Below are 21220 nucleotides of genomic sequence, written 5' to 3'. Positions count from 1 at the left end.
CCACACCCAACATGGGGCTCAAACTCAGGACCCTGAGATCAAGAGTCACATGCTCCACTAACTGAGCCAGCCTAGTGCCCATTTGTTATTTCTCTGGGCCTCAGCTTCCTCATCTATAAAATGAAGACCTGAGGACAAGATGAGAATCCCTTCCTCTTTGAAAAATTCAAACTTTCTTTTATTTTTTTATTTGAGAGTGAGAGAGAAAGTGTGTGTGTGTGTGTGCACACAAAGAACCAAGGAGGGGGCAGAGGGGCAAAGGCAGGGGAGAGAGAGAGAATCTTAAGCAGGCTCCATGGTGGGGGTGGGGTGGGGGGACTCGATCCCATGACCCTGGGATCATGACCTGAGTGGAAATCAAGAGTCGGATGCTCAAGCAACTGAACCACCCAGGCGCTCCTCAAACTAACTTCTAAGGATACCTGAGTTTAGAAAACTGGCCAGGCTCCTCCACCTGGAAAAAGTGGGGCTGAAGAAAGATTTTGAGGGAAGGAAGGATTTGGATTGGTAAGGGGTGGGGAAGAAGAGGAAGAATATTGCTGGGCCAAAGTTGGAGACATGCCTGATGGGAAGATCTATTCTAGGGAAGAAGGGTTAAGAGTGGGTATACAGCCAAAATGGACTGAGGCCTCTGAAAGACGGTCAGGAGATCCATGGGTTCACCAGGTTGGCTCCATCTGGAGGTGCCAGAAGTTGGGAGTATCTAGAAAACTCTGGGTAAAGTGACACACTTACCACTAATATGAGTACCTGATTCCTATAGGAGGCTGTTCTCTTCATAACAGGGCCTGAATCATGTGTTGGCAATGGGGGTGGTGGGAAACCATGGTGCTCCTGGTCTTGACACAAGCACACAATGGTTCCCTGGCACACAGTACGTGTTCAACAATTTATTAAAGGAATGTATCACTGGGAAAGATATCTCCTATTTTTTAGGCTTCCATTTAGGTTTCCATTTAGGCTTCCATTCAGGCTTCCATCTGTGAAATGGCAGATTAGGAAGGAAATTATAATTTGGGGGGGGGGGACACGTCACAGGAACATTGTATACTTTCACACTCCCGTATGGTAGAGCCAGCCCTATTTAGAGGTCGGCACACTGAGGCTCAGAAGGGTTGAGTCACTTGTTCACGGTCGGGGTCCTAACCAGTTGACGACTGCAAACACAGCTTCTCTCACTCCACCCACACTGCACATCACTTCCAATCTCAAAACACAGGTGCCATTACCTGGTTTGCAAGGAAAGTCAGAATCACACCCACAGACGCCTGGTCTCGGCCAGGGTCACACAGGAGTCCCCTAACACCCCGCAGTGTCTTCCCAGGTCCAAACAGCCTCTGGACAGGATCCCCCAGGTCGGGGGGGTTAGAGTTCCCGGGCGGGGCCGACACGGAGGGCAGTGCGACCGGAGGGGAACAAGGGTTTTTACAAGGTGACGGCAGGGTCTGGCCCAGTCTGCGTGGGTTTTCAAGTCGGAGGCAAACCAGCTGGGAGACCGCGTGCTCCAGACCCGCAGAGGGGTGTCACCACCACCCCGCCATGCCCTTAGGTTGCTCTTCCCCACCCCCCTACCCCCGCCCTGGGGCTCTGAATAGGAGGAGAAAAGGTGTGTGTGGGGAGGCGGTATTTAAGCTGAGGGAGGCGAGGACCCAAAGGCGGGGTTGGGGGTTGGGGGCAGGAAGGCGAATGGAATCTTCTAGACCCTTCGAGGTACCCCCTCCCTGGGCTAATAACTATTTGGGTTCCAAAGACTCATCTCCCCGCCCAGAGTTCTATTCAGTGACTGGGAGCGGGAAGGCAGTTTGATCTAAGTCCCACCCTCTGGGCTGGAAGCCTGACGCCAGAGAGGGGAAGTGATTTCCTCAAGGTCACGCAGCAAAACAGCAGCCAGTCAGGGCCAAAGCCCAGGTGTCGGGCCCCCGACGGCTATAGTCTTTAGAAACCGGCCCCCAACAGCTCTGCGTTCCGGGAAGGCAGGAATGTGGACTGGGACTGGGAGGCTGGATATGGGAGTGAAATGAGAGCGCCGAACACCCCATAACCCCAAATCATGGTCCAAGGTGGGGGGGGGGGGTCTCCTTCCTGAAGCTGACGACCCAGGAGACCCGCTTCGGGCGCGAGCGCCGCTCTCGTGGGGCCGCCGGGTGGCGGCGGGCTAGGGACACGGGGGCGCGGGTGCCTCGCACGCAGCTCCACCTCCCGCGGGCTGGGACTGCACGGTGCGAGCGGACCCTTTAAGAAAGTTCACTGGGCGAGTTCATCAAAGTTTAAAAACTTGTCGTGCAGAAGGGAAAGGGGAAAGGAGACCGAGGGAGAGAAGCCGCGGCAGAGAGGGGAAAAGCCCCGCCGGAGGCTGGCGCGCCGCGGCCCCGGCCGGGGCGAGCCCGCAGTGGGCGGCGGGGATTGGCTGCGCGTTCCCCCGGAGACCGCGAGGAGGGCGGGGGAGGGGGCTGGCCGGGCCCCAGCTGAGGCCGGTTCCGGCCCCCGCCCCCCGCCACCGCCCGGCGCCCGCCCCCTCCCCCGGCGCCCGCCCCCCGCCGCCGCCGCCGCCGCCGCCGCGGGCGCACTCACCGGTCGCAGTGAAAAGGCGGAGGCGGCGGCCGCTCGGGCTCGGCTCCGGTTCCCAGTGCCTCCCCCGCCGCACCCCCTCCCCACATCCCGCACCCGCCAAACTTGATGTGACCCCAGCCTGACGCGGCGGCTGCCCCTCTCACCGCCCCGTGCGCCCCCCACCGCCACTCCGCCCCGCACTCCCGGAGCGCACCGCTCACCGCGCCCCTTCCCACCTCCTCGCCGGGGCCGGGCGCCGTGCTCGCCCTCAGCGTTCCCTTCCCCTCGCCACCCCCACCCCACCCCCCGCACCATGAGCAACCTGAAGCCGGACGGCGAGCACAGCACCAGCACGGGCACCGGCACGGGCGCGGGCTCCGGCGGCACTCTGGAGGAAGAGGTGGGTCTGCGGCCCCGGGACTTGGGGTGAAGTGCACGCGGAGGTGGGCGGGGGAGAGGGCGCGCGGGGCCTCCCGCGCCGCGCGGGGCCGGTCTGGCAATCGCTCGGGGCTCTTTCCCGCCGCTGCCCTTCGGTCGGGGAGGAGCAGCCCGTGTCCGGCGGGCGGGGGCGCGCGGCCTGGACTGCCCCGCCGGGCGGGCATTGTCTCCCCGCCCTCCCGGGCTCGGGGCGGGCCGCGCGCCGGCCGCCGTCCGTGCGTCCCGTGGTGGGCGAGCGGCTCGGCGTCTGCCCCACGCCTGCTGCCCGCGCGTCCCTCGTTCTCCACTCTTGGCCCGGGCCGCTACCCGAGGAGCTCCTCCGGTACTGCTGGGACTCCCGCCTTTGCTGGAAGGAACTGAGCGGGATTAGCACCACGGGCGGGCGGCACCCTCACCCTCTTGCACTTTCCACCCTGACCCCTCCCGGTGACCTTGGAGGCCCGGGACGGCTGCCCGGCACCTTGGTTCGCTGTAACTGAGCTGTAGTCACGGGAGGTGGACGGGCTTTGCTTGCAGCCCCAGAACCTGGGCTTTGGCAAAGAGGTCAGCGGGGCAGTTAATTAGAGTTGAGAAAGAGATGCCTAAAGATACTTCGTTCCCGGTTCTCCCTCTCCCCTGCCACCCCCCTCCACCCCGGTTCTGCCCCAGCAGGCAATCCAGGACCCCAGAGCTGGCCTGGGTGGGATTCTGCAAGGAAAGGCGACATTATCTTGTCCACCAGACATGTACTAAGTATGAGGAGGGAGTGAGTGTGAGGCGGCTTGGCTTCGTGGAATCAGCAGCAGCTGTGTGGTTAATGGGATGGCGAAATCGGGGAGGGTGTGTGGCAGGGGTGATGATGAGGTGGTGAATAGAAGCCTTAAGGCTGAGGGTGGCGAATGGAGACCAGGAGCTGGGCCGACAGAGACAAAAACTGATGCGGAAAGGGGACGACAGGCTTTGCATCTCTCTCCAGGGGCCTCTGGCCTCTGCTGTGTCACTCCAAGGCTAGGAGACCCTTCCTGCCGCGCCCTGGCAAGCTCTTGCCCAGGAAACCAAGGGCCAGTTATCCACCCTGAGCTCCCTTCCCCTTGGTCTGGGGGAGAAACCGCAGATCCCCTGGTGGAGGCTGGTGTCGCTGACCTCCCTCACCTCCCTCCAATGTAGTGGCAGTGGTGCCGGCTGACCGTGCTCTGGGTTTGGTGCAGAATGGCGGCAGTGGCCCACTGCTGGGCTGGGCTCCTCACTGTGGGAGGGATGGTGGGAGGGTCACACCACCAGCTCCCACTCTTAGTAATTCAGAGGCCTGCTGCCAACCCTAGTCCACCAATGGCATGGCATCTTGAGAATCTAGGTCTAGATCTCACTTTTTAGGGAGGGAGGGAGGGTGGGGGAATATATAACTCTTGACTCTGAAGGGTGGAAAGGGAGGGCCTGACATTTGTCCGCTAGTTTTGTGTGGGCTCCAGAGCGGTGGGGTGGTTTTGCCTCCTGAAGGCCCTGTCCTCCTTGGACCTTGACATGCTGACAGGCCCGTGGCACTGATGAGAACCTTAACCCCATCCTGACGCCACCTGGTTGTTCAGAATCTTGCCTGAGAGTTGGGGGGAGGGGGACAGGGTTGCTGGTGTTGCGGGGGCGGGGGGGGGGGGCAGATCGCTGCTTGGCCTCCTGGGGGTTGAAACTGGGAGAGGGAAGCCATCTCCTGTGAAGCTGGGCAAGGACCCAGAATACCGCTAATGCTAGAGGGTTGACTTCAACAGGGAGTTTACCCAAGAGGTTGTGCTGACCCTCAGACTTACCCCTTTGAAGTGGGAAGGGTGAACCATGTGGCCAAGCTAAAGTCTTAAAGCATTTGAAGTATTGGTCACTTTTTTTCTAAGTGCCTGTTCTGAGAGAGAGGGCAGGATCTTCAAGAAGTGGAATCCCTGTTAACTTCTCCTTGCGGGTAGAGGTGGGTTATAGCACTAGTGCTGCCGTGTGCTGATGGAGGGGCACAGCCCTGTGTTTAATAGAAGTCTAAAACTAAAGGCTCTGGGAATCTCCTGGAGCCCAGTGTCTGCTCTGGCCAGGTAATTGCAAGGATGAGCCCCCTCCCCTCATTAGCCCTCTGGGCCAAGATCTCTCCTACTGAGGTTCCATCTTGAATTGCTGGTTTGAGCTGGAACTGGATTCCTTCCTTTAGCTTCGATGTCCCCTAGGCAGTCATTTCTGCATCCCCCAGGAGCCACCATCTGGGGAATCTGTTAGCAGTGGTAGTTTACTTTCATGACTAACCCAGCCTGGCTGTTGGAGGTTAGGTAAAGCAAGCCTAGAGAACCAAAGAGTCCTACTCCCCCTACTCATTTCTAAAGGTGTTAGGTTTCTGGAGAAAGGGGTATGTTTTCGTGGTTCCAGAAGGGGTATCAGTGGGGCTCCTCATTTTAAGCTCCTTTGCATGGGCTTGACTCCTCCTGCTTGGCCACCCTACCCACTGGGGCTTTGCTATCACAGGCATTAGGTTCCTTTTCTGGACCAGGGGTCAGGATTCCAGGTGAAAGATCACAGACTGGAAGGTGAGAAGGACTTGCCAGGAGGGAATGGGATGTGGTGAAATGAGGGGATATCACCAAGTGATGCAGTGGTACCACTGAGAAGGTAGAAGTGAGCCCTCCCTGAGATGTAGCTCAGTAGGAGGTTCTTAGACTTGTGCCGGTCAGAAGGCATCCCAGGAAGAGAGAATAGCATGTGTAAAAGTGAGAGGTGGATCGTGGAGCCACATGACTTCCAGGAGTTTGCTAGCTTTCAGCAGTAGTGGGGGCCACATTGTGAAGTGCCTGAGATCATGCATGGTTGGGAAAATTGGCATTTTCTGTCACTTGGAAAGGAGAGGTGTTAGAAGCTCTCCTACCCTTTGAAAGCTAAGGAGGGCAGTGAGGAATTAAGGAGAGGGTCTTCAGGGGAAGAGCTGAGTGTCCCTTTCAGTCTAGAGCCTCTACCTTAACCCAGGCGGGTCATAGCTGGTGCTAGAACTCCAGAAGGTGAGGTCAGACAGCCCAGGACAGGCTTGCCTGTGAGGCTGTAGAATCCCAGACCCAAGCTTGTCTTAGTGATTCTTTAGGGATGGGTAGAGAGTTACAATGTTTCTGGGGAGGGGTACATGTGGTTTGAAACCGGTCTGTTTTGAAAATGGAGACTTTAATTTCATAGTACAAGGTAATACTAAGTTACAGTAATTATTCATTGTGGGGGGCTGCTAAGGAAAGTAGTATTTGGAATCTTGGGTGGGTGGAGTTCAAGTTTCTAAGAGTTGAAGTTTTTTTGCCAGCCTAATGGTAAACTGTAGAGAGGCAGGCATTAATGGCAGCCAAAGGGGCTACAGTTTGACTGGAGGGTCTTGGCCCCTTACTGCCCTCCCACTCCCATCTTTGCTTGTCCACAACATCCAGTGGATCTAGGCCATTGTGGCTCCTTGCAGGCAGGACACCCCTGGGTCCACCGTGTGTCCTCTAGAGGTCTCTGCACTCTAGATGAAGGTGAAGGAATTCTGGGACCCAGCATATGACTCAGCCACTTCCTCTTTTCTCTGCCATTAAAAACATTTGACAAAATCTGGGGCGTCTTGATGCTGTATCTGCAAGCTCTTTTTTGGTATGAAGGTAGGGAGGAGTCTATACTTCTGGGCATTTACCTGGACACAGGGTCCCAGCAGGTAGATCCAGGCAGATGCTATAGGCTGGGCTGCCTTCCTCCCTGGGGGTTGTTGTGCATGTGTCTTCTCTATTCAAATAACCTAATAGAGACGCTGTCCGATTAGTAGTAGTAAGCCCATACACAGTGTTTGAGTCAGGTATTACCTGAAGTAATTCACCCTTTTACCTCCTTGAACTTGCACAATAACAGCACTGTGAATTATTGTCATTACTGTTTTATAAATGAGGAATCTGAGACAGGTTAAATAACTTTTATGTAGTTAGTAGGTAAGTTGGGATTTGAACCCAGAGTTTGCTCTGAACCACACACACACTATATCTGCTGTTTTGTTTTATATTAGGGTTTTGGTGAGTTTGGGGGATAGGGGGAAAAAAGATGCTGCAACTAAAGTTTTTGAGGCCTGAGCTCTGGGTCCTGCTGTTCCAGATTAGTTCCCTTTGGGCTGGGATAGGTATCTGAAGACTGGGTGATGGGAGCTGGCAGCCCTTGTAGAAGGAGCATCTTTATCACCGACAGGATTTAGAATTGCCAGTGCAGGGTGATAATAAAACGAGATCAAGTCAATTTTATTATTGTTCAATTCCCTACAGGCGATACAACCCCTTGTTGCCTGTGCAGGGGCTTACTGCTTTCATTCCTTCCCCCACCCCACCCCCTTGCCCTGGTACCCTGATGCTTTGGACATCTTAAATAGGAAACGGTACCCACTCTAAAGCAGCTGCCTGTCATTTTTGTGGGGGTGGGTCATTCCGTTGGGTCTCCTCCTCTCCTCCTTCCCTGCTCATGGGCAGCCTGGCTAGCTTATCCCAGTAGGAACCAGTTTCTAAATCCATTGAACATTTGGACATAATGATTTCTTCTTGTTCTCATCTCCAGAGAGGGTCTGGTGAGTACTCAGAGTGGAGTCAAGACATGAAGTGTGGGTGCCTCGCTTTTTGCTCTCCTGGCCTCTAACCCATTTATCCCATTGGGGCTCCAGACAGTCCTGAGAGATATAGGTGTCCATCCCACCTGGCCTGGGGGCTGGATTCCTGCTCCATGGCCTCCAACCTCTGGTTACCCAGAGCTGAGCTAGAGTGCTAGGTTCTGGTACCACCCAATGGCCCCCAGCCTCTGCTGGGCCATTGGTTTTGGGTAGCACTGACATCTGCTACCGTATTAGTTTCTCTGCCGTTCCCTGACCATGGCTGCCTTAGAGGGGTCCTCACACTCCTGGCAAAGCCACGAGGCAGTGGGGCAGAGCCCATCACTAGACTTCAGAAACCATGCTGCTGTGAGGCCAGAACTATATAGATAGTCCACAAAGCTCTGTATGCCAGAACCCCATCTACTCCCTGCCCAGGGACAACATGGCTTCCCTCTTTCCGCTGCTTCTCCATCCTATCCTTGGATGGAAAAAATATGGTCACCTCTGAGATGTGCCAAGGCTGACAGGTGGGGTCCTCCCTTCATGAAGAGTCCACTGGTGGATCCATCTGTGCTGGGGGCCTCTGGGGTATAGCAAGGGCTGTGTGTAGTGGGAGGGTCTGTGTAGGTCTATCTGCCATGGCCTTTAGTCATTTATGGCTGACTGAGCAGAGGCTCTTGGCTGTCAGAAGTCATCAAGGCTGCCTGTTTAATTGTGAACAGGCCTGGGACTCTCAGGGAGAAAGGACAGAACCTGACCTGGACCAGGCCATGGGATGAGTGTCTGGAGTACCTAGTTCCCTTTTGTGGTTAGCCAACCTCTTCCCCAAGTGGGTTTGGGCTTTTATTGGTGGAGTGGGAGGTGGTCAGGAGAGGTTACTGGAACAGGATCTAAGGCCCTTTTTTGAGAATGTTTGTTGAAATGAAAGCTGTGTGAAGAACTTCTGCCCAGACTGGTTCTCATTCTTGATGTATGGTTGTGGCCATATCCAGGCACAGCTTGGGATGTTTGTGACTGAGGAGCTCCAAACCAGAATACAGGCCCTTGAAGCAGCTTCCATTCCTGAACAGTGTAGCATTATGTTAGGAAACATCCCTTCTCAGGCTTCATCTGCTTCCTTCGGGTAGTATACAGGTGTGGTAGGCTCAGTGCTATGTTCACAGTGGAATACCATAAGGTGGTTTAAGGGTTGGAGGTGTTGATTTCAGAGCTGGGGAAGGGGTGTAAGATTCCCCCAGGCCAACTCTTTGATGCATGGGTTGGTGTGTTTCAGTGAGGACAACTGCAGACCTTACCAGGCACTGGGACAAGCGATAGATCTGCGCTGGCTGACCCCACAGCCCCAGGAGGGATAGGGAGGTGGATGGCATAGAAGGGAAGGAAGCCTAGCCCAGCAGGCCTCCATGCTGGGGGCCCTGTGAGCCTGCCACTTGAGTGGCCTCTGAAAACCATGGCCCCTGGCACTGTCTGGAACCAAATGGAAAGCAGTCACCCAGCCATGCCACTGAGTCTGCACGGTGCAGTTCACACAGTTAGATCTGGTTCCCTGTAAATGAGGTGTAGGCCGGTACTCACAACAGACTTTTGACCAGGTGTGTTCCCAAGATGTTTATGCCTTTTGTTCCTGAGGCTAGAAGTAGCTTGGAGCATTAGGTCTGAAACCATTTTATTTAACACTCTGTACATACCCAGCCCTGTCCCACCCTTTAGAGAACTTCTTACCGTCCCAACTTGGTTCCCTTGATTCTTAATACACACACAGTCTGGACTCTAGTACACACTGCAGGCTATAGGGGAAGTGCCTCAGGTTCCCAGACAACCTGGATTTTACTGCTGGCTCTGCCACTGGCTGGCCAGACACCTAATCCCTGAGCTGGCTCTTCATCTGTAAAATGGGCCAGTACTTCTTTGCCTGTTACATCAAAGGATTGCCAGGCTCACGTGCCAGATGGTAGGTATGAAAGACCTGGAAACCACAAAGTGCTGCCCAGAATGGGTCCTGAGAGCCACACCCTTTGATTTGGGGCTGGAATTAGCAGGGGCAGGCAAAACGCTGTGGAACAGATCCTAAGCCTGGGACTTCACACCAGGTCAGACTAATGGCATTGGAGGTGTCCTATGTGGAGGGAGGCTAGAAGCTGGGAAGTGTCCTAGTCTGGGAGCTGAGCAGCCCAAAGCTCCTTGGAAGGAGCATGGGAAGCACTGGGGTTCTGGGAACGTGTGTCTCGATTCACATCCAATGTCTTGCTGTATCTGTTTGCTCTTTTTCCCTGTGTCCTTGTTCAGCCCTTATAAGTCCTGCGTCTGCGGGCCATGTCACCACATTCCATCCACCTCTCGTCAAGTGGCCCCACTCAGAGGGACTTCTTTCCCCGGGAGGGGTAAGAGCGACCTGCTGGTGCCAAGCTTAAGCCTGAGACCTGGGCAGAACCCATCCCCCACCCTGCCCTCTATACACATGCACACAAGAAAAAAACCCTGGCCTCTGAGATCTCTGGGCAGGGGGGTATATGTAGGAGACTGCTCTGAGGTTTCTTTTTGGCAACCCCAACATTGCCCCGCAGAGACCCCTCCCAAACCTCCAAGCCCACCTTGGCCCAGGACCTGGCTGCTGACTTTCTGCTCTGTCACCCTTTTGTTCTCTATTCCCTTTTTCACCACTTTGCCTTCTTGTGGGCAGAAGGGAAGCGCTTCAGCTCCGAGCAGATGGAGGAGGACAATGCCCAAGTCTTATACTGCGGTTCAGTCACCTTTTCCTACTTCCTCGGTATCTTACAAGGTGGAATGTGAAGGGCCCTGAGGCTAGTGCACCCTTCCTCTACAGTTGAGGCAGGCAGCAAAGGAAGGCCACAAAGCCACCTGCCTGCTGGTGGTCAGGCTAGGACTTCTACCCGGGTTTCCTGATGGTTGTTTTGTTTCCATGTCTGATCAACAGGTTCTTGCTGAGCAAGAGTCGAGTTTCTTGATTCTCAATGGGGTTTCTTCCCCTTGGAGAAGACAGAGCAAAGCTGGGTGTGATGGTGGTTGGTGCAAGCTTAGAAAGGACCTTTAGCATCTTTGTATCAGGAGAGCCATAAACTGTATGTAATGCAGGCTGCATCTCAAAAACTCCCTTGGTCAGGATGGGGTGGCCTGGGCTTCCGTTTGGACTTGGGGCTTCCTGGGGCCACATGCGCCCAACTGCCCTGTCTGAGGCATGTGTGTGGCCCTGTTCCAGCCCCTGCCTCCAAGTCAGTGGGACACAAGGCTGCTCCCACTTAGCTGCTGGGAATTGGCTGTCTGTCTTGCCTTTCACCTCCCTGTACTTAATGCTGTTGACAACTAACCATGGCATCATCCAGTAGCATACCCTAAACCCCCCGCCCTGAATCAACCTTCTGCAAGGGGCTGTTTCTGGCCCCTTAGGTCAGAGCCTAAAGGCCACTAATTTTCTTTTATATATTAAAAAAAATGTTTCTTTAATGTTTATTTATTTCTGAGAGACAGAGCATGTGTGGGGGAGGGGCAGAGAGAGAGGGAGACACAGAATCTGAAGCAGTCTCCAGGCTCCGAGCTGTCAGCACAGAGCCCGACTCGGGGCTTGAACTCAAACCGTGAGATCATGACTGAGCCACCCAGGTGCCCCAAGGCCACTTATTTTCAAGGAGCCCAAGGCTGACCTGACTGGAGTCTGAGTAAGTTGGTGTGTAAGGTTAAGGTCTGCAAAGGAACATTGACTCACTAGCACCTGGGGACCCTGGGGCTGCTTCTGACATGCTCAGTGACCACGAGCAACTCACTGGACCCCTGGGTGTTGGTTTACCTTATCTAAAAATAAGGTTTCTTCCAGCTCAAATATTCTGCATTTCAGTTGCTTCAGAGGGCTGGGAGTCAGGGAAGGATGTGGGAGTGGCTTATGAGAGGCTTGTTTTTCCCTTTTTGGATTTCCCTTCTCCCCCCACTCCCTTCCCTAAGTGGTGTTTTCCATCCAGATGACACCAGAGCTCACAATAAGTATCGAGTAGGTGGGGGGATTCAAAGTGAGCCCATCACTTGAACTATTTGATGGAATGGACAATTGAAATAGTTTTTTCTTTCCAGATTGAATTCCAACTTTCAGAGATACTAAAGGATTGCTGCAAAGAATCCATTTTCAAGTGTCATTTTTATCTCTTTGGTAGGATGTATCTATTGCCCAGAGTCGAGTTTTCCCAATCATGTCCTTCCTGTGTCCCAGCCCCGTGAGGCAGGGATTTGCCTGGAAGGCCTGTCTTCTAGGGCAGAGTGTTCCTAGTGGGCCTATAGTGTTTATTTGGGGGTGGGGAAAGGTGGGGGGGGGGTGGCCCTACTGTTTTCCTAGCTCAGCATCCTTTGTGGAGAAAAGTCTGTCCTCTGGCTGGGTGGTCCCTGAAGTCCAGGGTGTGGTCTTGGCAATGATTAAGTCTGGGGTTTTGAAGAAGGCTGTGCTTGTCCTTCAGAGTTAAAGGATAAGAGGGTTTAATAGCTATTAGCATTCCACTGTTTTTGAAAGCAGTGTTTACCCTTTCTGTCTCATAACAAAATCTGGTGCTTATGGACCTGTCCTCTCAGTCACAATACCCTGCTGCCGCCCTTAACTGTGAAGTTGTATGTTTAATGCTCAGTGTGAAGGGAGTCTTGTGTCAAAAAGTTGGGGCGAGTTGGAGCTACAGGGCCCTTGGCATCAGGACTGTCCCTCCCATTGCAGAAGAGGGCACACACTTGTGAGGGCAGAGTGGCCAGGCCCCAGTCTGAACACAGGGTCCTCTTTTATTGGAGGAGGGCCCCCACTGACTGCCGCCCCAGTCTTGTGCCACATGGAAGCTTTTGGCTGCTTTCCTCTGTGTAGGTTACCCACCCCCTTCTCCCAGCAGCCCAGCAGCCCCCTTCCTGTAATTCTTGCAGGACCTCTAGGTGAGCTGGGTCCCCTGTGTGCCCTGGGGAGGAGGGAGCCCTCTGCGCAGCCACTGACTAGAGAGCTGGCCTGGCTTGGGGGCACTGAATGACAGGTCTACCTGTATGAGTGTTAAGGACCAGGAGAGATGTCCACCAGGACTGATAGAGGATGAGTCCTGCCTAGAAGCCTTTCCCACAGAAGCCTGAACTTGTGCTGTAACGCTGATGCTGGGGTGCCTGGGTGTCTCAGTCAGTTAAGCATCCAACTCTTGATTTTGGCTTGGGTCATGATCTCATAGTCATGAGAATGAGGCCCACATTGGACTTCGCACTGGATGTGGAGCCTGCTTAAGATTCTTCTCTTCTCTTCTCATGTCTTCTCTTCTCTCTCTCTCCCTCTCCCTCTCTCCTCCCCCCTCCTCTCTCATCTGCCCCTCCTCTGCTTGCACTCTCTTTCTAAAATAAAATAAATAAGGGATGTCTGGGTGGCTCAGTCATTTAAGCATCTGACTACTGGTTTCCTCCACTCAGGTCATGATCTCACGGTTCATGAGTGAGAGCCCCACATTAGGTTCTATGCTGACAGCACAGAGCCTGCTTGGGATTTCTCTCTCCCTCTCTCTCGGTCTCTCCTCCACTCACATTCTCTCTCTCTCTCTGTCTCTTTCTGTCTTTCTCAGAAACCATAACTTTTTAAAATAAAGTAAATGTTAAAAATATATAAGGCTGATACAGTGGGTGTCACTGTCACCTTGCTCTTAAAGCTTTCTTTTTGATTTCATTTTTCTGAACATCTATAAACAAATGTCAGTTTGTCTAAAGGAAAAACAACAGACACACAGATAAGAATGAGTTTGTCAGAGTCCTTCTTCCTACTTCTCTTTAGAAGGTGATCTTACTCTGGGCTGGGGAGGACTACAGAGGGAGAAAGAGATTTCCAGCATGAGGCCCGAGGAGAAGAGCCAGGGAGTCTGGGGAGCCTGGGTGCTCTATCACGCTGGGGTTAGAAAGTGAGTTGAGAGGCTTCTTCTAGGGAACATTCCCTCCACAGGGACCTCAAGAGTAATTCTTGGGGTGAGGGAAGTTCCCCAGGTCCTGCCCTCTCTTCCTCTCCCCTGGAGCACTGGGAGCGAGCTCAGGGGCCTCCTGTGGAAGAGGTGAGCAGTGCCCCCCACCTCCATGGCACTATATATGGTCCAGCACTAGCTAGTGGGAAAAAGGCCCAGGAAGACACAGCAAAGACCTAGACAACCCCAGGAAGTCTGTCCACCGGTGATAGCCTGTGGTGTGGACTTACCAGATGGGGCTAGACCTCCCCAACCCCTTCACTCCCAGCAACTTGGGGGAAGAACAGGCAGCAGGACTTGCCTAAAGGAAGAGCAGCCCAGTGTCCGAAACCTACTCAATGGGGGACACAGTTGTGCCAAAGGCCATTTGGTTCCTCTAGGCAAACCTGATGCTAGCTGGGATCTATAGTGTGGGTGAGTCTGTTGCTGACCATCATGAAGGCTGCATGGCCATGTCTGCAGTGACCTGTATGGGCACATCTCTCTAGCCAGTTCTTTAATCCATGTTGAATCTGGTGCTTCCAGCAGGTTCCACCAGAAAAGCTGTTCCTCAGCATGTTTCTTCTTTCACTGACTTCTTCTTTTTTTTTTTTTTTTAATTTTTTTTTTTTAACGTTTATTTATTTTTGAGACAGAGAGCATGAACAGGGAAGGGTCAGAGAGAGAGGGAGACCCAGAATCCAAAACAGGCTCCAGACTCTGAGCTGTCAACACAGAGCCGGATGCGGGGCTCGAACTCACGGACCATGAGATCATGACCTGAGCCGAAGTCGGACGCTTAACCGACTGAGCCACCCAGGCACCCCTTTCACTGACTTCTAAAGATTCTCCATACTGTTTCCATTTCTCCGCTAATATCTTCTCTACACTGTTCCAGACATACCTTCCACCTGTGCTAAGGATGTGACTATGGTCCAGCCCTGTCTGCTGGTACTTGCCATAAAGATGAGTATTTGTTTGTTTGTTAATAATGTTTATTTTTGTGAGAGAGAGGCAGAGTGTGAGTCGGGGAGGAGCAGAGAGAGAGGGAGACACAGAATCTGAAGCAGGCTCCAGCCTCCCAGCTGTCAGCACAGAGCCCGACATGGGAGATATGACCTGAGCCAAAGTCAGACGCTTAACCAACTGAGCCATCCAGGTGCCCCTAAAGATGACCGTTTTAAAAGGATTGCAGTGCTTTCCATGTTTCAGGATGGGAGTGGGGTATAACCCTTTGGGTTGTCTGGACACTTCTGGAGAAAGAGTTAAGTGTATGGAAGGAGAAGGGCCCAGGTAAACAAGTTTGGTGCCTTCTAGCAGCCTGGGATTGTGTGAACCACCCCTTATGTTTTCTTCAAATACTTGAGCACATTTGTGTGTGTGTGTGTGTGTGTGTTGAATTATTGTACTAAACGTGTGGAGTAGGCAGGCCGTGTGTTCTTTGATTAATCTTTGTATCTTGGCATCAGTAGGCAACTGGTGCCTGAATCCTTGTCTGTACCCAAACTCTTTCCTGAATGTTGCACCTTATGGCCATGAGACTGGCTCCAGTAAGTGGCATGGAAGGATTGGTCTCCAGTGCCAGCCTGGGACACAGGAGTTGTAAGGCTTTGGAGAAGTAACTGTGTGTCTCTGTCCCTACTGTCCCCTAAAGAATCCTGAGTGTGCCATCAGCTTATTCTGTCACCTTCCTATTCTGAAACTCAGTTTTCTCATCTGCAAAATGAGGATGTTGAACTAGCTGGTCTCCATGGTGCCTTCCACCTTGGTCATTCCCTCCCTGGGGAAGAGGAAGGAACACTAAAGAATCCAGTGACTACCTAAGGTTGACTCATCTGCATTCCCAGCTCCAGACTGACTTGGATCCAATCCAGACTCACTAGGCAACCTTATAAATAAATGGCTCATGGTACCTGATAGGGAGGTTTTTGTGCAGGTGAATGCTGTGATTACAGGAGCCCTAAGGGAACCAGTATTTTGTTGAGCCTCTCCTACATGCCGGGCATAAAGTGAGCTCTTTATCCTGGAGGTAGATGGTATCTGCATTGTACAGATGAAGAAACTGAGATTTGGAGAGGTGAAACCACTTCCCTAAGTCAAGCGTAAAGCTAGGGTACAGACTCTGGTGTACCCAGCTGAAGCCTGTTCTCTTCCCCATGTGTGGTGTCACCTTGCCCTGCTGGGCCACATCTGTCTATGGCTGGGAATTTCTCCTTTGGGGGGCTGAGGTGCATAGAGATGGGGGGCATCTCAAGTGCTGGGGCCTGACTCTAGGTACCTTGGTTGATAGGAAAGTTTTAAGATTTGGCTCCTGTCTCTGGGGTTTTATACAATTCAGGTGGAGGGGTAAGTTCAGATTGTGGGAACGATGTAAGGCAGGGGGTCCTGTCCCCATAGGACTTCTGAGGAAGGAAAGGGGAGTGAAGAAATAGAGGAATCCACAAGATGAGTGCCCTTTAGTTAAGGAATGTGGAAGGGGACGGGTGCCTGGGTGGCTCAGTCGGTTAAGCATCTGTTAAGCATCTGACTCTTGATTTCAGCTCAGGTCATGATCTTGTGGTTTCATGAGTTCGAGCCCCGAGTTGGGCTCCAGGCTGACAGCGTGGAGCTTGCTTGGGATTCTCTCTCTCTCTCTCTCTCTCTCTCTCTCTCTCTCTCTCTCTCAAAGTAAATAAATAAACTTAAAAAAAAAAAAAAGTGAGGAAGGGGAAGGGGAGTGCTGAGGGGCAGCACAAGCAGCTGCCTGAGGCAGGCCTGTGTGGGTGCTTGTCTGGGGCCTGGAATAGTTGGGGCTGGGGCTGGGGCAGGACCTGATGGGGTTGGGAGCGGGAGGGAGGGTGGGCTCTGCAACCTCTTGTCCTCTCCACGTGTAGTTGACCAGCCTGCTAAGGTTATACATCCTGCCACCTCTGGTTTGCCGGCTTCTTCTTATTCTTCCCCCATTACTCCAGCTGGCATCCTAAACAAGTGCCTGGGGAAGGGACTGGCTACTGAATGAACAGTGGCAGTTCTTTAACCACCCATGGGGCCAGCGAGGCCACCCAGGTACCATTCTTTCTGTCCCCACAGCAAGGTGGATTGCTGATGGCATAGATGACTAAGTCAGGGTCCCTGGATCTTATCCAGCTCAGCTCCTAAGCCGCATGCTCCCTATCTGGGCCTTAGTTTCCCTGTTTGCACAAGGGGATAGGCAGAGGGCACATCATCTTCCAGGGCAACCAAGGTCAAGTGAGAACCAAGAAGAGTATTCAGGTTAGGCTTCCTGTGACCTGGCAGAAAGGGACCTCCCACCTAATCCATAACTGCCTGACCTCAGCTTATTCCCTGAGAGGTGGCCAGGGACAGGGTGGTAGCTCTGCATTGTAGCATTTTGGACACTTGAGAACCTAAAACATGGAGCCAGAGGAAAAAGGTCATCTGGCCCAGCAGGAAGGTTGGAAACAAGGATCCTAACTGGGAATGAGGGAAAGCTCCCCTATACTCACCCTCAACCCCACCCCCAGCCCGTGTAGGAAATTTTGTGCTGAGAACTTGGCTATTTAAGGGGGCCTCTGGGGAGGTCTGGTCAGAAAGGAGCCATTTGAGGAAGGGTTTAAAATTAGCCTGGGTGAAATGGGTGGCCCCTGGGGAGAACTGAGGCAGAGGTTTCTGTGGGGCGGCTCTGGCTCCACATCTTTGACCAAAGCCACGTCCCGGGGAGGAGGGAGTAGTACTGATCCAGGTTCTTCCAGCAGGGCCCTGGCTGGCTTGCGCTCTTTGAGTCCATCTTCGGGGGGTGGGCTGAGTGCCCATGTTCTGGCACCCAAAAGCAGCCTGGATGAGTAGTCAGGAGACCTGGGTTTGCTGCATGACCCAAATAAGTCACTTCTGTTTGGTGGTATGCGTGTAAATTAAAGGTTCTTTCATCAAAGGGCAGGGGTGTAGAGGACTGTTGCTCTCTGGAGCCCAGGAGCTGGGTTTACGCTACCCTGGAGCTCGGGCTGTCCAGTTTTTCCCAGGTGCTTCTGGCAACAGGGCCATGCTCGAGAACTGTGTATACAGCAATGCGAGCTGCCAAGGCCTGTGAAATGTGCAGAATCTTCACCCCAGGCCTGGAAGCAGAGGCGTGTCTGGTGAGGGAAAGGCATGACCAAAGGGGGAAGATGCATCCTAAATGGCAAAGGATCCTGCTTGGTATGCTTCTTGGCAAAAACCCACGCAAGAGAAGAAGCTTGTCCTCATCCATTCTTTTTTTTTTTTTTTTTTTTTTTTTTTTTTTTTTTTAAGGGTTTTTTTTTTTTTTTTTTTCAACGTTTATTTATTTTTGGGACAGAGAGAGACAGAGCATGAACGGGGGAGGGGCAGAGAGAGAGGGAGACACAGAATCGGAAACAGGCTTCAGGCTCCGAGCCATCAGCCCAGAGCCTGACGCGGGGCTCGAACTCACGGACCGTGAGAGCGTGACCTGGCTGAAGTCGGACGCTTAACCGACTGCGCCACCCAGGCGCCCCTCATCCATTCTTTATTAGCCACGTGCTGGGCTCATTCTTGTGTGGGTGGGGCTGGTGACACTGGTTGGGGGTGGTTGCCTTTGCCATTCCTGGCTCTGTTGTTCAGATCTGTGTGTTGACTGGGCAGAGGTAGAGTGGTGGGGGTGTCTGTGCCTGTCGGCCCGCCTGCCTGCCTGCATTGGGTGTAGCTTTGCCTAGCTGCCCAGGCTCCTGATTCAAGCCACTGACTTTGAAAAGGCTGTCGCGTGGGTTTGGCAGGCCATCACTGGAATATGGAGCACGTTTTTTGGTGCCTCTGAAGAAGGGAATGTGGCCCATTGTAGGTAGGGCATCTAAATGGTATCAGGAAAGGCCACAGGGCAGGGAGGCAGGCTGAGGCGCATGAGCTTTTTCTTATACTGGCAGGGGTGAGTTCAGAAGATCTATGCTTGGCTTGCTTGGTGGTATGAAATGAGACTTGAGGGGCGCCTGGGTGGCTCAGTCCGTTAAGTGTCTGACTCTTGATTTCGGCTCAGGGCATGACCTCGTGGGATTTTGGCTCAGGTCATGATCTCGGGTTCGTGAGTTCCAGTCCCTTGTCAGGCTCTGTGCTGACAGTACAAACCCTGCTTGGGATTCTGTCTCTACCCTCTCTCTCCCTGCCCCTTCCCGGCTTGCTCTCTTTAAATAAATAAACAAACATTTTAAAAAATTTTTAAAAAAAGAGACTTGAAATCAGGTGTCAAGTGTATAGGGAAGCTCTATTCGTTTGGATTTTTCACAACTTAGCTACGGTTTTAATATATATTTCTAAGGGATCTAAACGATGGGAAATCCTCCCTCCCCGTTATAATTATTGGCTGATCTGGCCTTGATAGTTGAGCATCTGGTGCCAGCAGCATTTAACTAGCAGTAATAACTTAGAGTGTCTGCCAACCCTCTTAAGGACCTCACCCACAGTTCAGGAGGTCGAGTTTGGTTGGAGTCACAGGATGGACACCTGGTGTCTAGCTTTGGCTTTCCCATCAGCTTGTAACCATGTTGAGGGCAAGGCTCATAACTTATAGCACTATCTGCCTCACTTGAAGCCAGTAAGATCGTACTCCTTCTTCAAAACCCAGCATAATTATTCCATCTCTGACTCCTTAACCAGGTCTCTTATTCAGTAAACATTTAATACAGCACCATGCTAAGACCTGGGCATAGAGGCAAACATACAACATATTCCCTGCCATCAAAGAGCTTACATCTAGCGTAGAAAGCACTAGGAGATGGATGTGAACACGCCAGGCCTTCTGTTGAAATCACTCCAGGTGTAGTGTGGTATACGGCTTACTATCCATTTACATCCTTGCCTCTTCTCTAGACTAGGCAGAGACTCTCAATCTGGGGTCCATTTGTATCTTCTGAAAAATATGTATGTTTTGACTTGTATATTCTTGGGGGTAAGACACCATAGCTTTCTTCAAGTCTCAGGAATCCGTGATCTGAAAAAGGATCCTTGATCTGTGTGCTTATGACACAGGGCTCTCCCCTCTTGCAGCTCTTCAGCTCAGTCTGTGTACAGAGGTGGTTAGCAGGTGCTTGTTGAGTCAACTGCAGGATGAATGTAGAGAAAGGAAAGGGTACAGAAAGGGCTCTGAAAAGTTAAGTACTATGAAACTCTGAGCGTTCATTTGCCTTGGCCTCCAAAGGAAGCCCAGGAAATACAGATTTCCTCCTTAAACTCTGGAAGGATTTTAGTTCCTTCCTGGAGGAAGAGCTATCATCCCTGTCTACTGTGGTCTCTGTCACCAGGTCCGAACACTATTCGTCAGTGGCCTCCCTGTGGACATTAAACCCAGAGAACTCTACCTGCTCTTCAGGCCGTTCAAGGTGAGTCTGGACCCAGCCACCCACAGGCAGAGCCTAGGATGGAGGGGAAGCATCAGGAGTGAATCCGACCTGGATTGGGCAGCAGGAAGGCAGAGGGCAGTGTGTCAGAAACTGATCGCAGACCCAGCTCTCTGTCCTGGTTGTGTTAATTCACATGTTGCTTTCGTCGATTGCTTAGCCCTTCTGAGCCTCTCATTCCTCATCTGCAAAGTGGAAACAAGAGAGAATCTCAGTAGGCTTTGCCATATAAGGAATCTTTGAGATTCAGTGTAGTCTTTTCAGTTCAAGTTTTGAGAAAATTTTAAAAAGGTGGGGTCTGTGCTTCCACATTACAAGTTAGCGGAGCAAGTGGGAATTTACGCACGAAATGATGAACGCTACCACATGATGCCCACATCGTGTGCTACACCATGTGATACAGAACACAAGGGCAGAGGGCGCTCAACACTGGCGGAGGTCAGGGTGGTGGACACGTGGTGGGAGTGGTGTGAGAATGATGCAGGCAAGCACTGGTGGAGAAAGGGGGGCTGACATCATGGGTGGCTGGGCTAGCACAACAGGCTTCTGACCTTCCCTGTGATAACCACCTCTCTCTGCAGGGGTATGAAGGGTCCCTGATCAAACTCACATCGAGACAGGTAATTTCTCTCCAAAGTTTTTTTTTTTTTTCCTCCCAGCCTAGACCGACTACTGAGCTTGGAGCTGAGCCTGCTACCTTTTCCTCATCTTGAGGCATTTGGCAGCTGAGACCTGTTCTTTTTCATCTTGTTTCTGTTCTGAACTGATGAAAGAGCGACCTCCACAGGTCCCCTCTCCTTACCAGTCAGCTTCTGGTCCTCCCTCTCTGGTTTTTGAGAAGCTTTCAACCTGTTGCCCCTTTACCAAACCTGGGGCCTTCCCATGTCCTTAATATATTGGTGCCCCCTTTCTTGCTGGCGAAAACACTGGAACTTAATTACTTGCGTGCATTAAAAAAAAAGATTTACCAAGAGGGTGATGTTTAATGCAGTGGGATAAAGCTGTATTGGAATCATTTCCCACAATGTAGTACCTGGATGGGAGACTTTGGGTGCATGAGAAACTTCTGTTCTAACTGAACATAGGATATAGGCAAGAAGTTGTTTTTGGTTTTTGGTTTTGCTTTGTTTTATTTTTGAGGGGAAAATGGAATGTTGGGAGAGATATGAGGATGTTCTCTCTTTCTCCTACTAGCCTGTTGGTTTTGTGATCTTTGACAGCCGAGCAGGAGCAGAAGCAGCCAAGAATGCATTGAATGTGAGTAGACAAGGCTTTCTCTGACCCACAGACCTCTAGACAACAAGTATTCCTGTTCTATCTTTTACAAACTTTCCCCCACTCCATGCCACTAA

The 21220-nt window shown here is 52.4% G+C and overlaps 1 protein-coding gene and 1 long non-coding RNA gene across 9 annotated transcripts in view; one reads left to right on the top strand and one right to left on the bottom strand.

Annotated features, from left to right (window-relative positions):
• Positions 1 to 875: 875 nt before the first annotated feature.
• LOC147580273 (uncharacterized) lies at positions 876 to 2992 on the bottom strand. Its single transcript, XR_015252712.1, has 2 exons — positions 2873 to 2992; positions 876 to 980 (listed from the first exon to the last, which is right to left on the bottom strand). It is a non-coding gene; the product is annotated as an uncharacterized LOC147580273 (long non-coding RNA).
• RBPMS2 (RNA binding protein, mRNA processing factor 2) overlaps positions 2539 to 21220 on the top strand; it is a 37114-nt gene continuing 18432 nt past the window's right edge. For 3 of the 8 annotated variants that reach the window (XM_086710934.1, XM_086710930.1, XM_086710929.1), the window contains exons 1-4: positions 2541 to 2950; positions 19773 to 19850; positions 20450 to 20488; positions 21063 to 21125. In XM_086710934.1, coding sequence (XP_086567060.1) covers positions 2864 to 2950; positions 19773 to 19850; positions 20450 to 20488; positions 21063 to 21125 — 267 coding nt within the window. In that variant the 5' untranslated portion in view covers positions 2541 to 2863. Of the gene's footprint in view, positions 2951 to 19772; positions 19851 to 20449; positions 20489 to 21062; positions 21126 to 21220 lie in introns of all 8 variants that reach the window. The other 5 variants (XM_086710933.1, XM_086710935.1, XM_086710936.1 and 2 more) reach the window with 3 other exon arrangements.

Source organism: Puma concolor, chromosome B3 (assembly GCF_028749965.1).
Source record: "Puma concolor isolate L17-30 chromosome B3, mPumCon1.1.hap2, whole genome shotgun sequence".
Lineage (NCBI taxonomy): Eukaryota > Metazoa > Chordata > Mammalia > Carnivora > Felidae > Puma > Puma concolor.
Note: the sequence above shows the minus strand (reverse complement) of the source record. Positions and strands in the feature narration are given on the sequence as shown.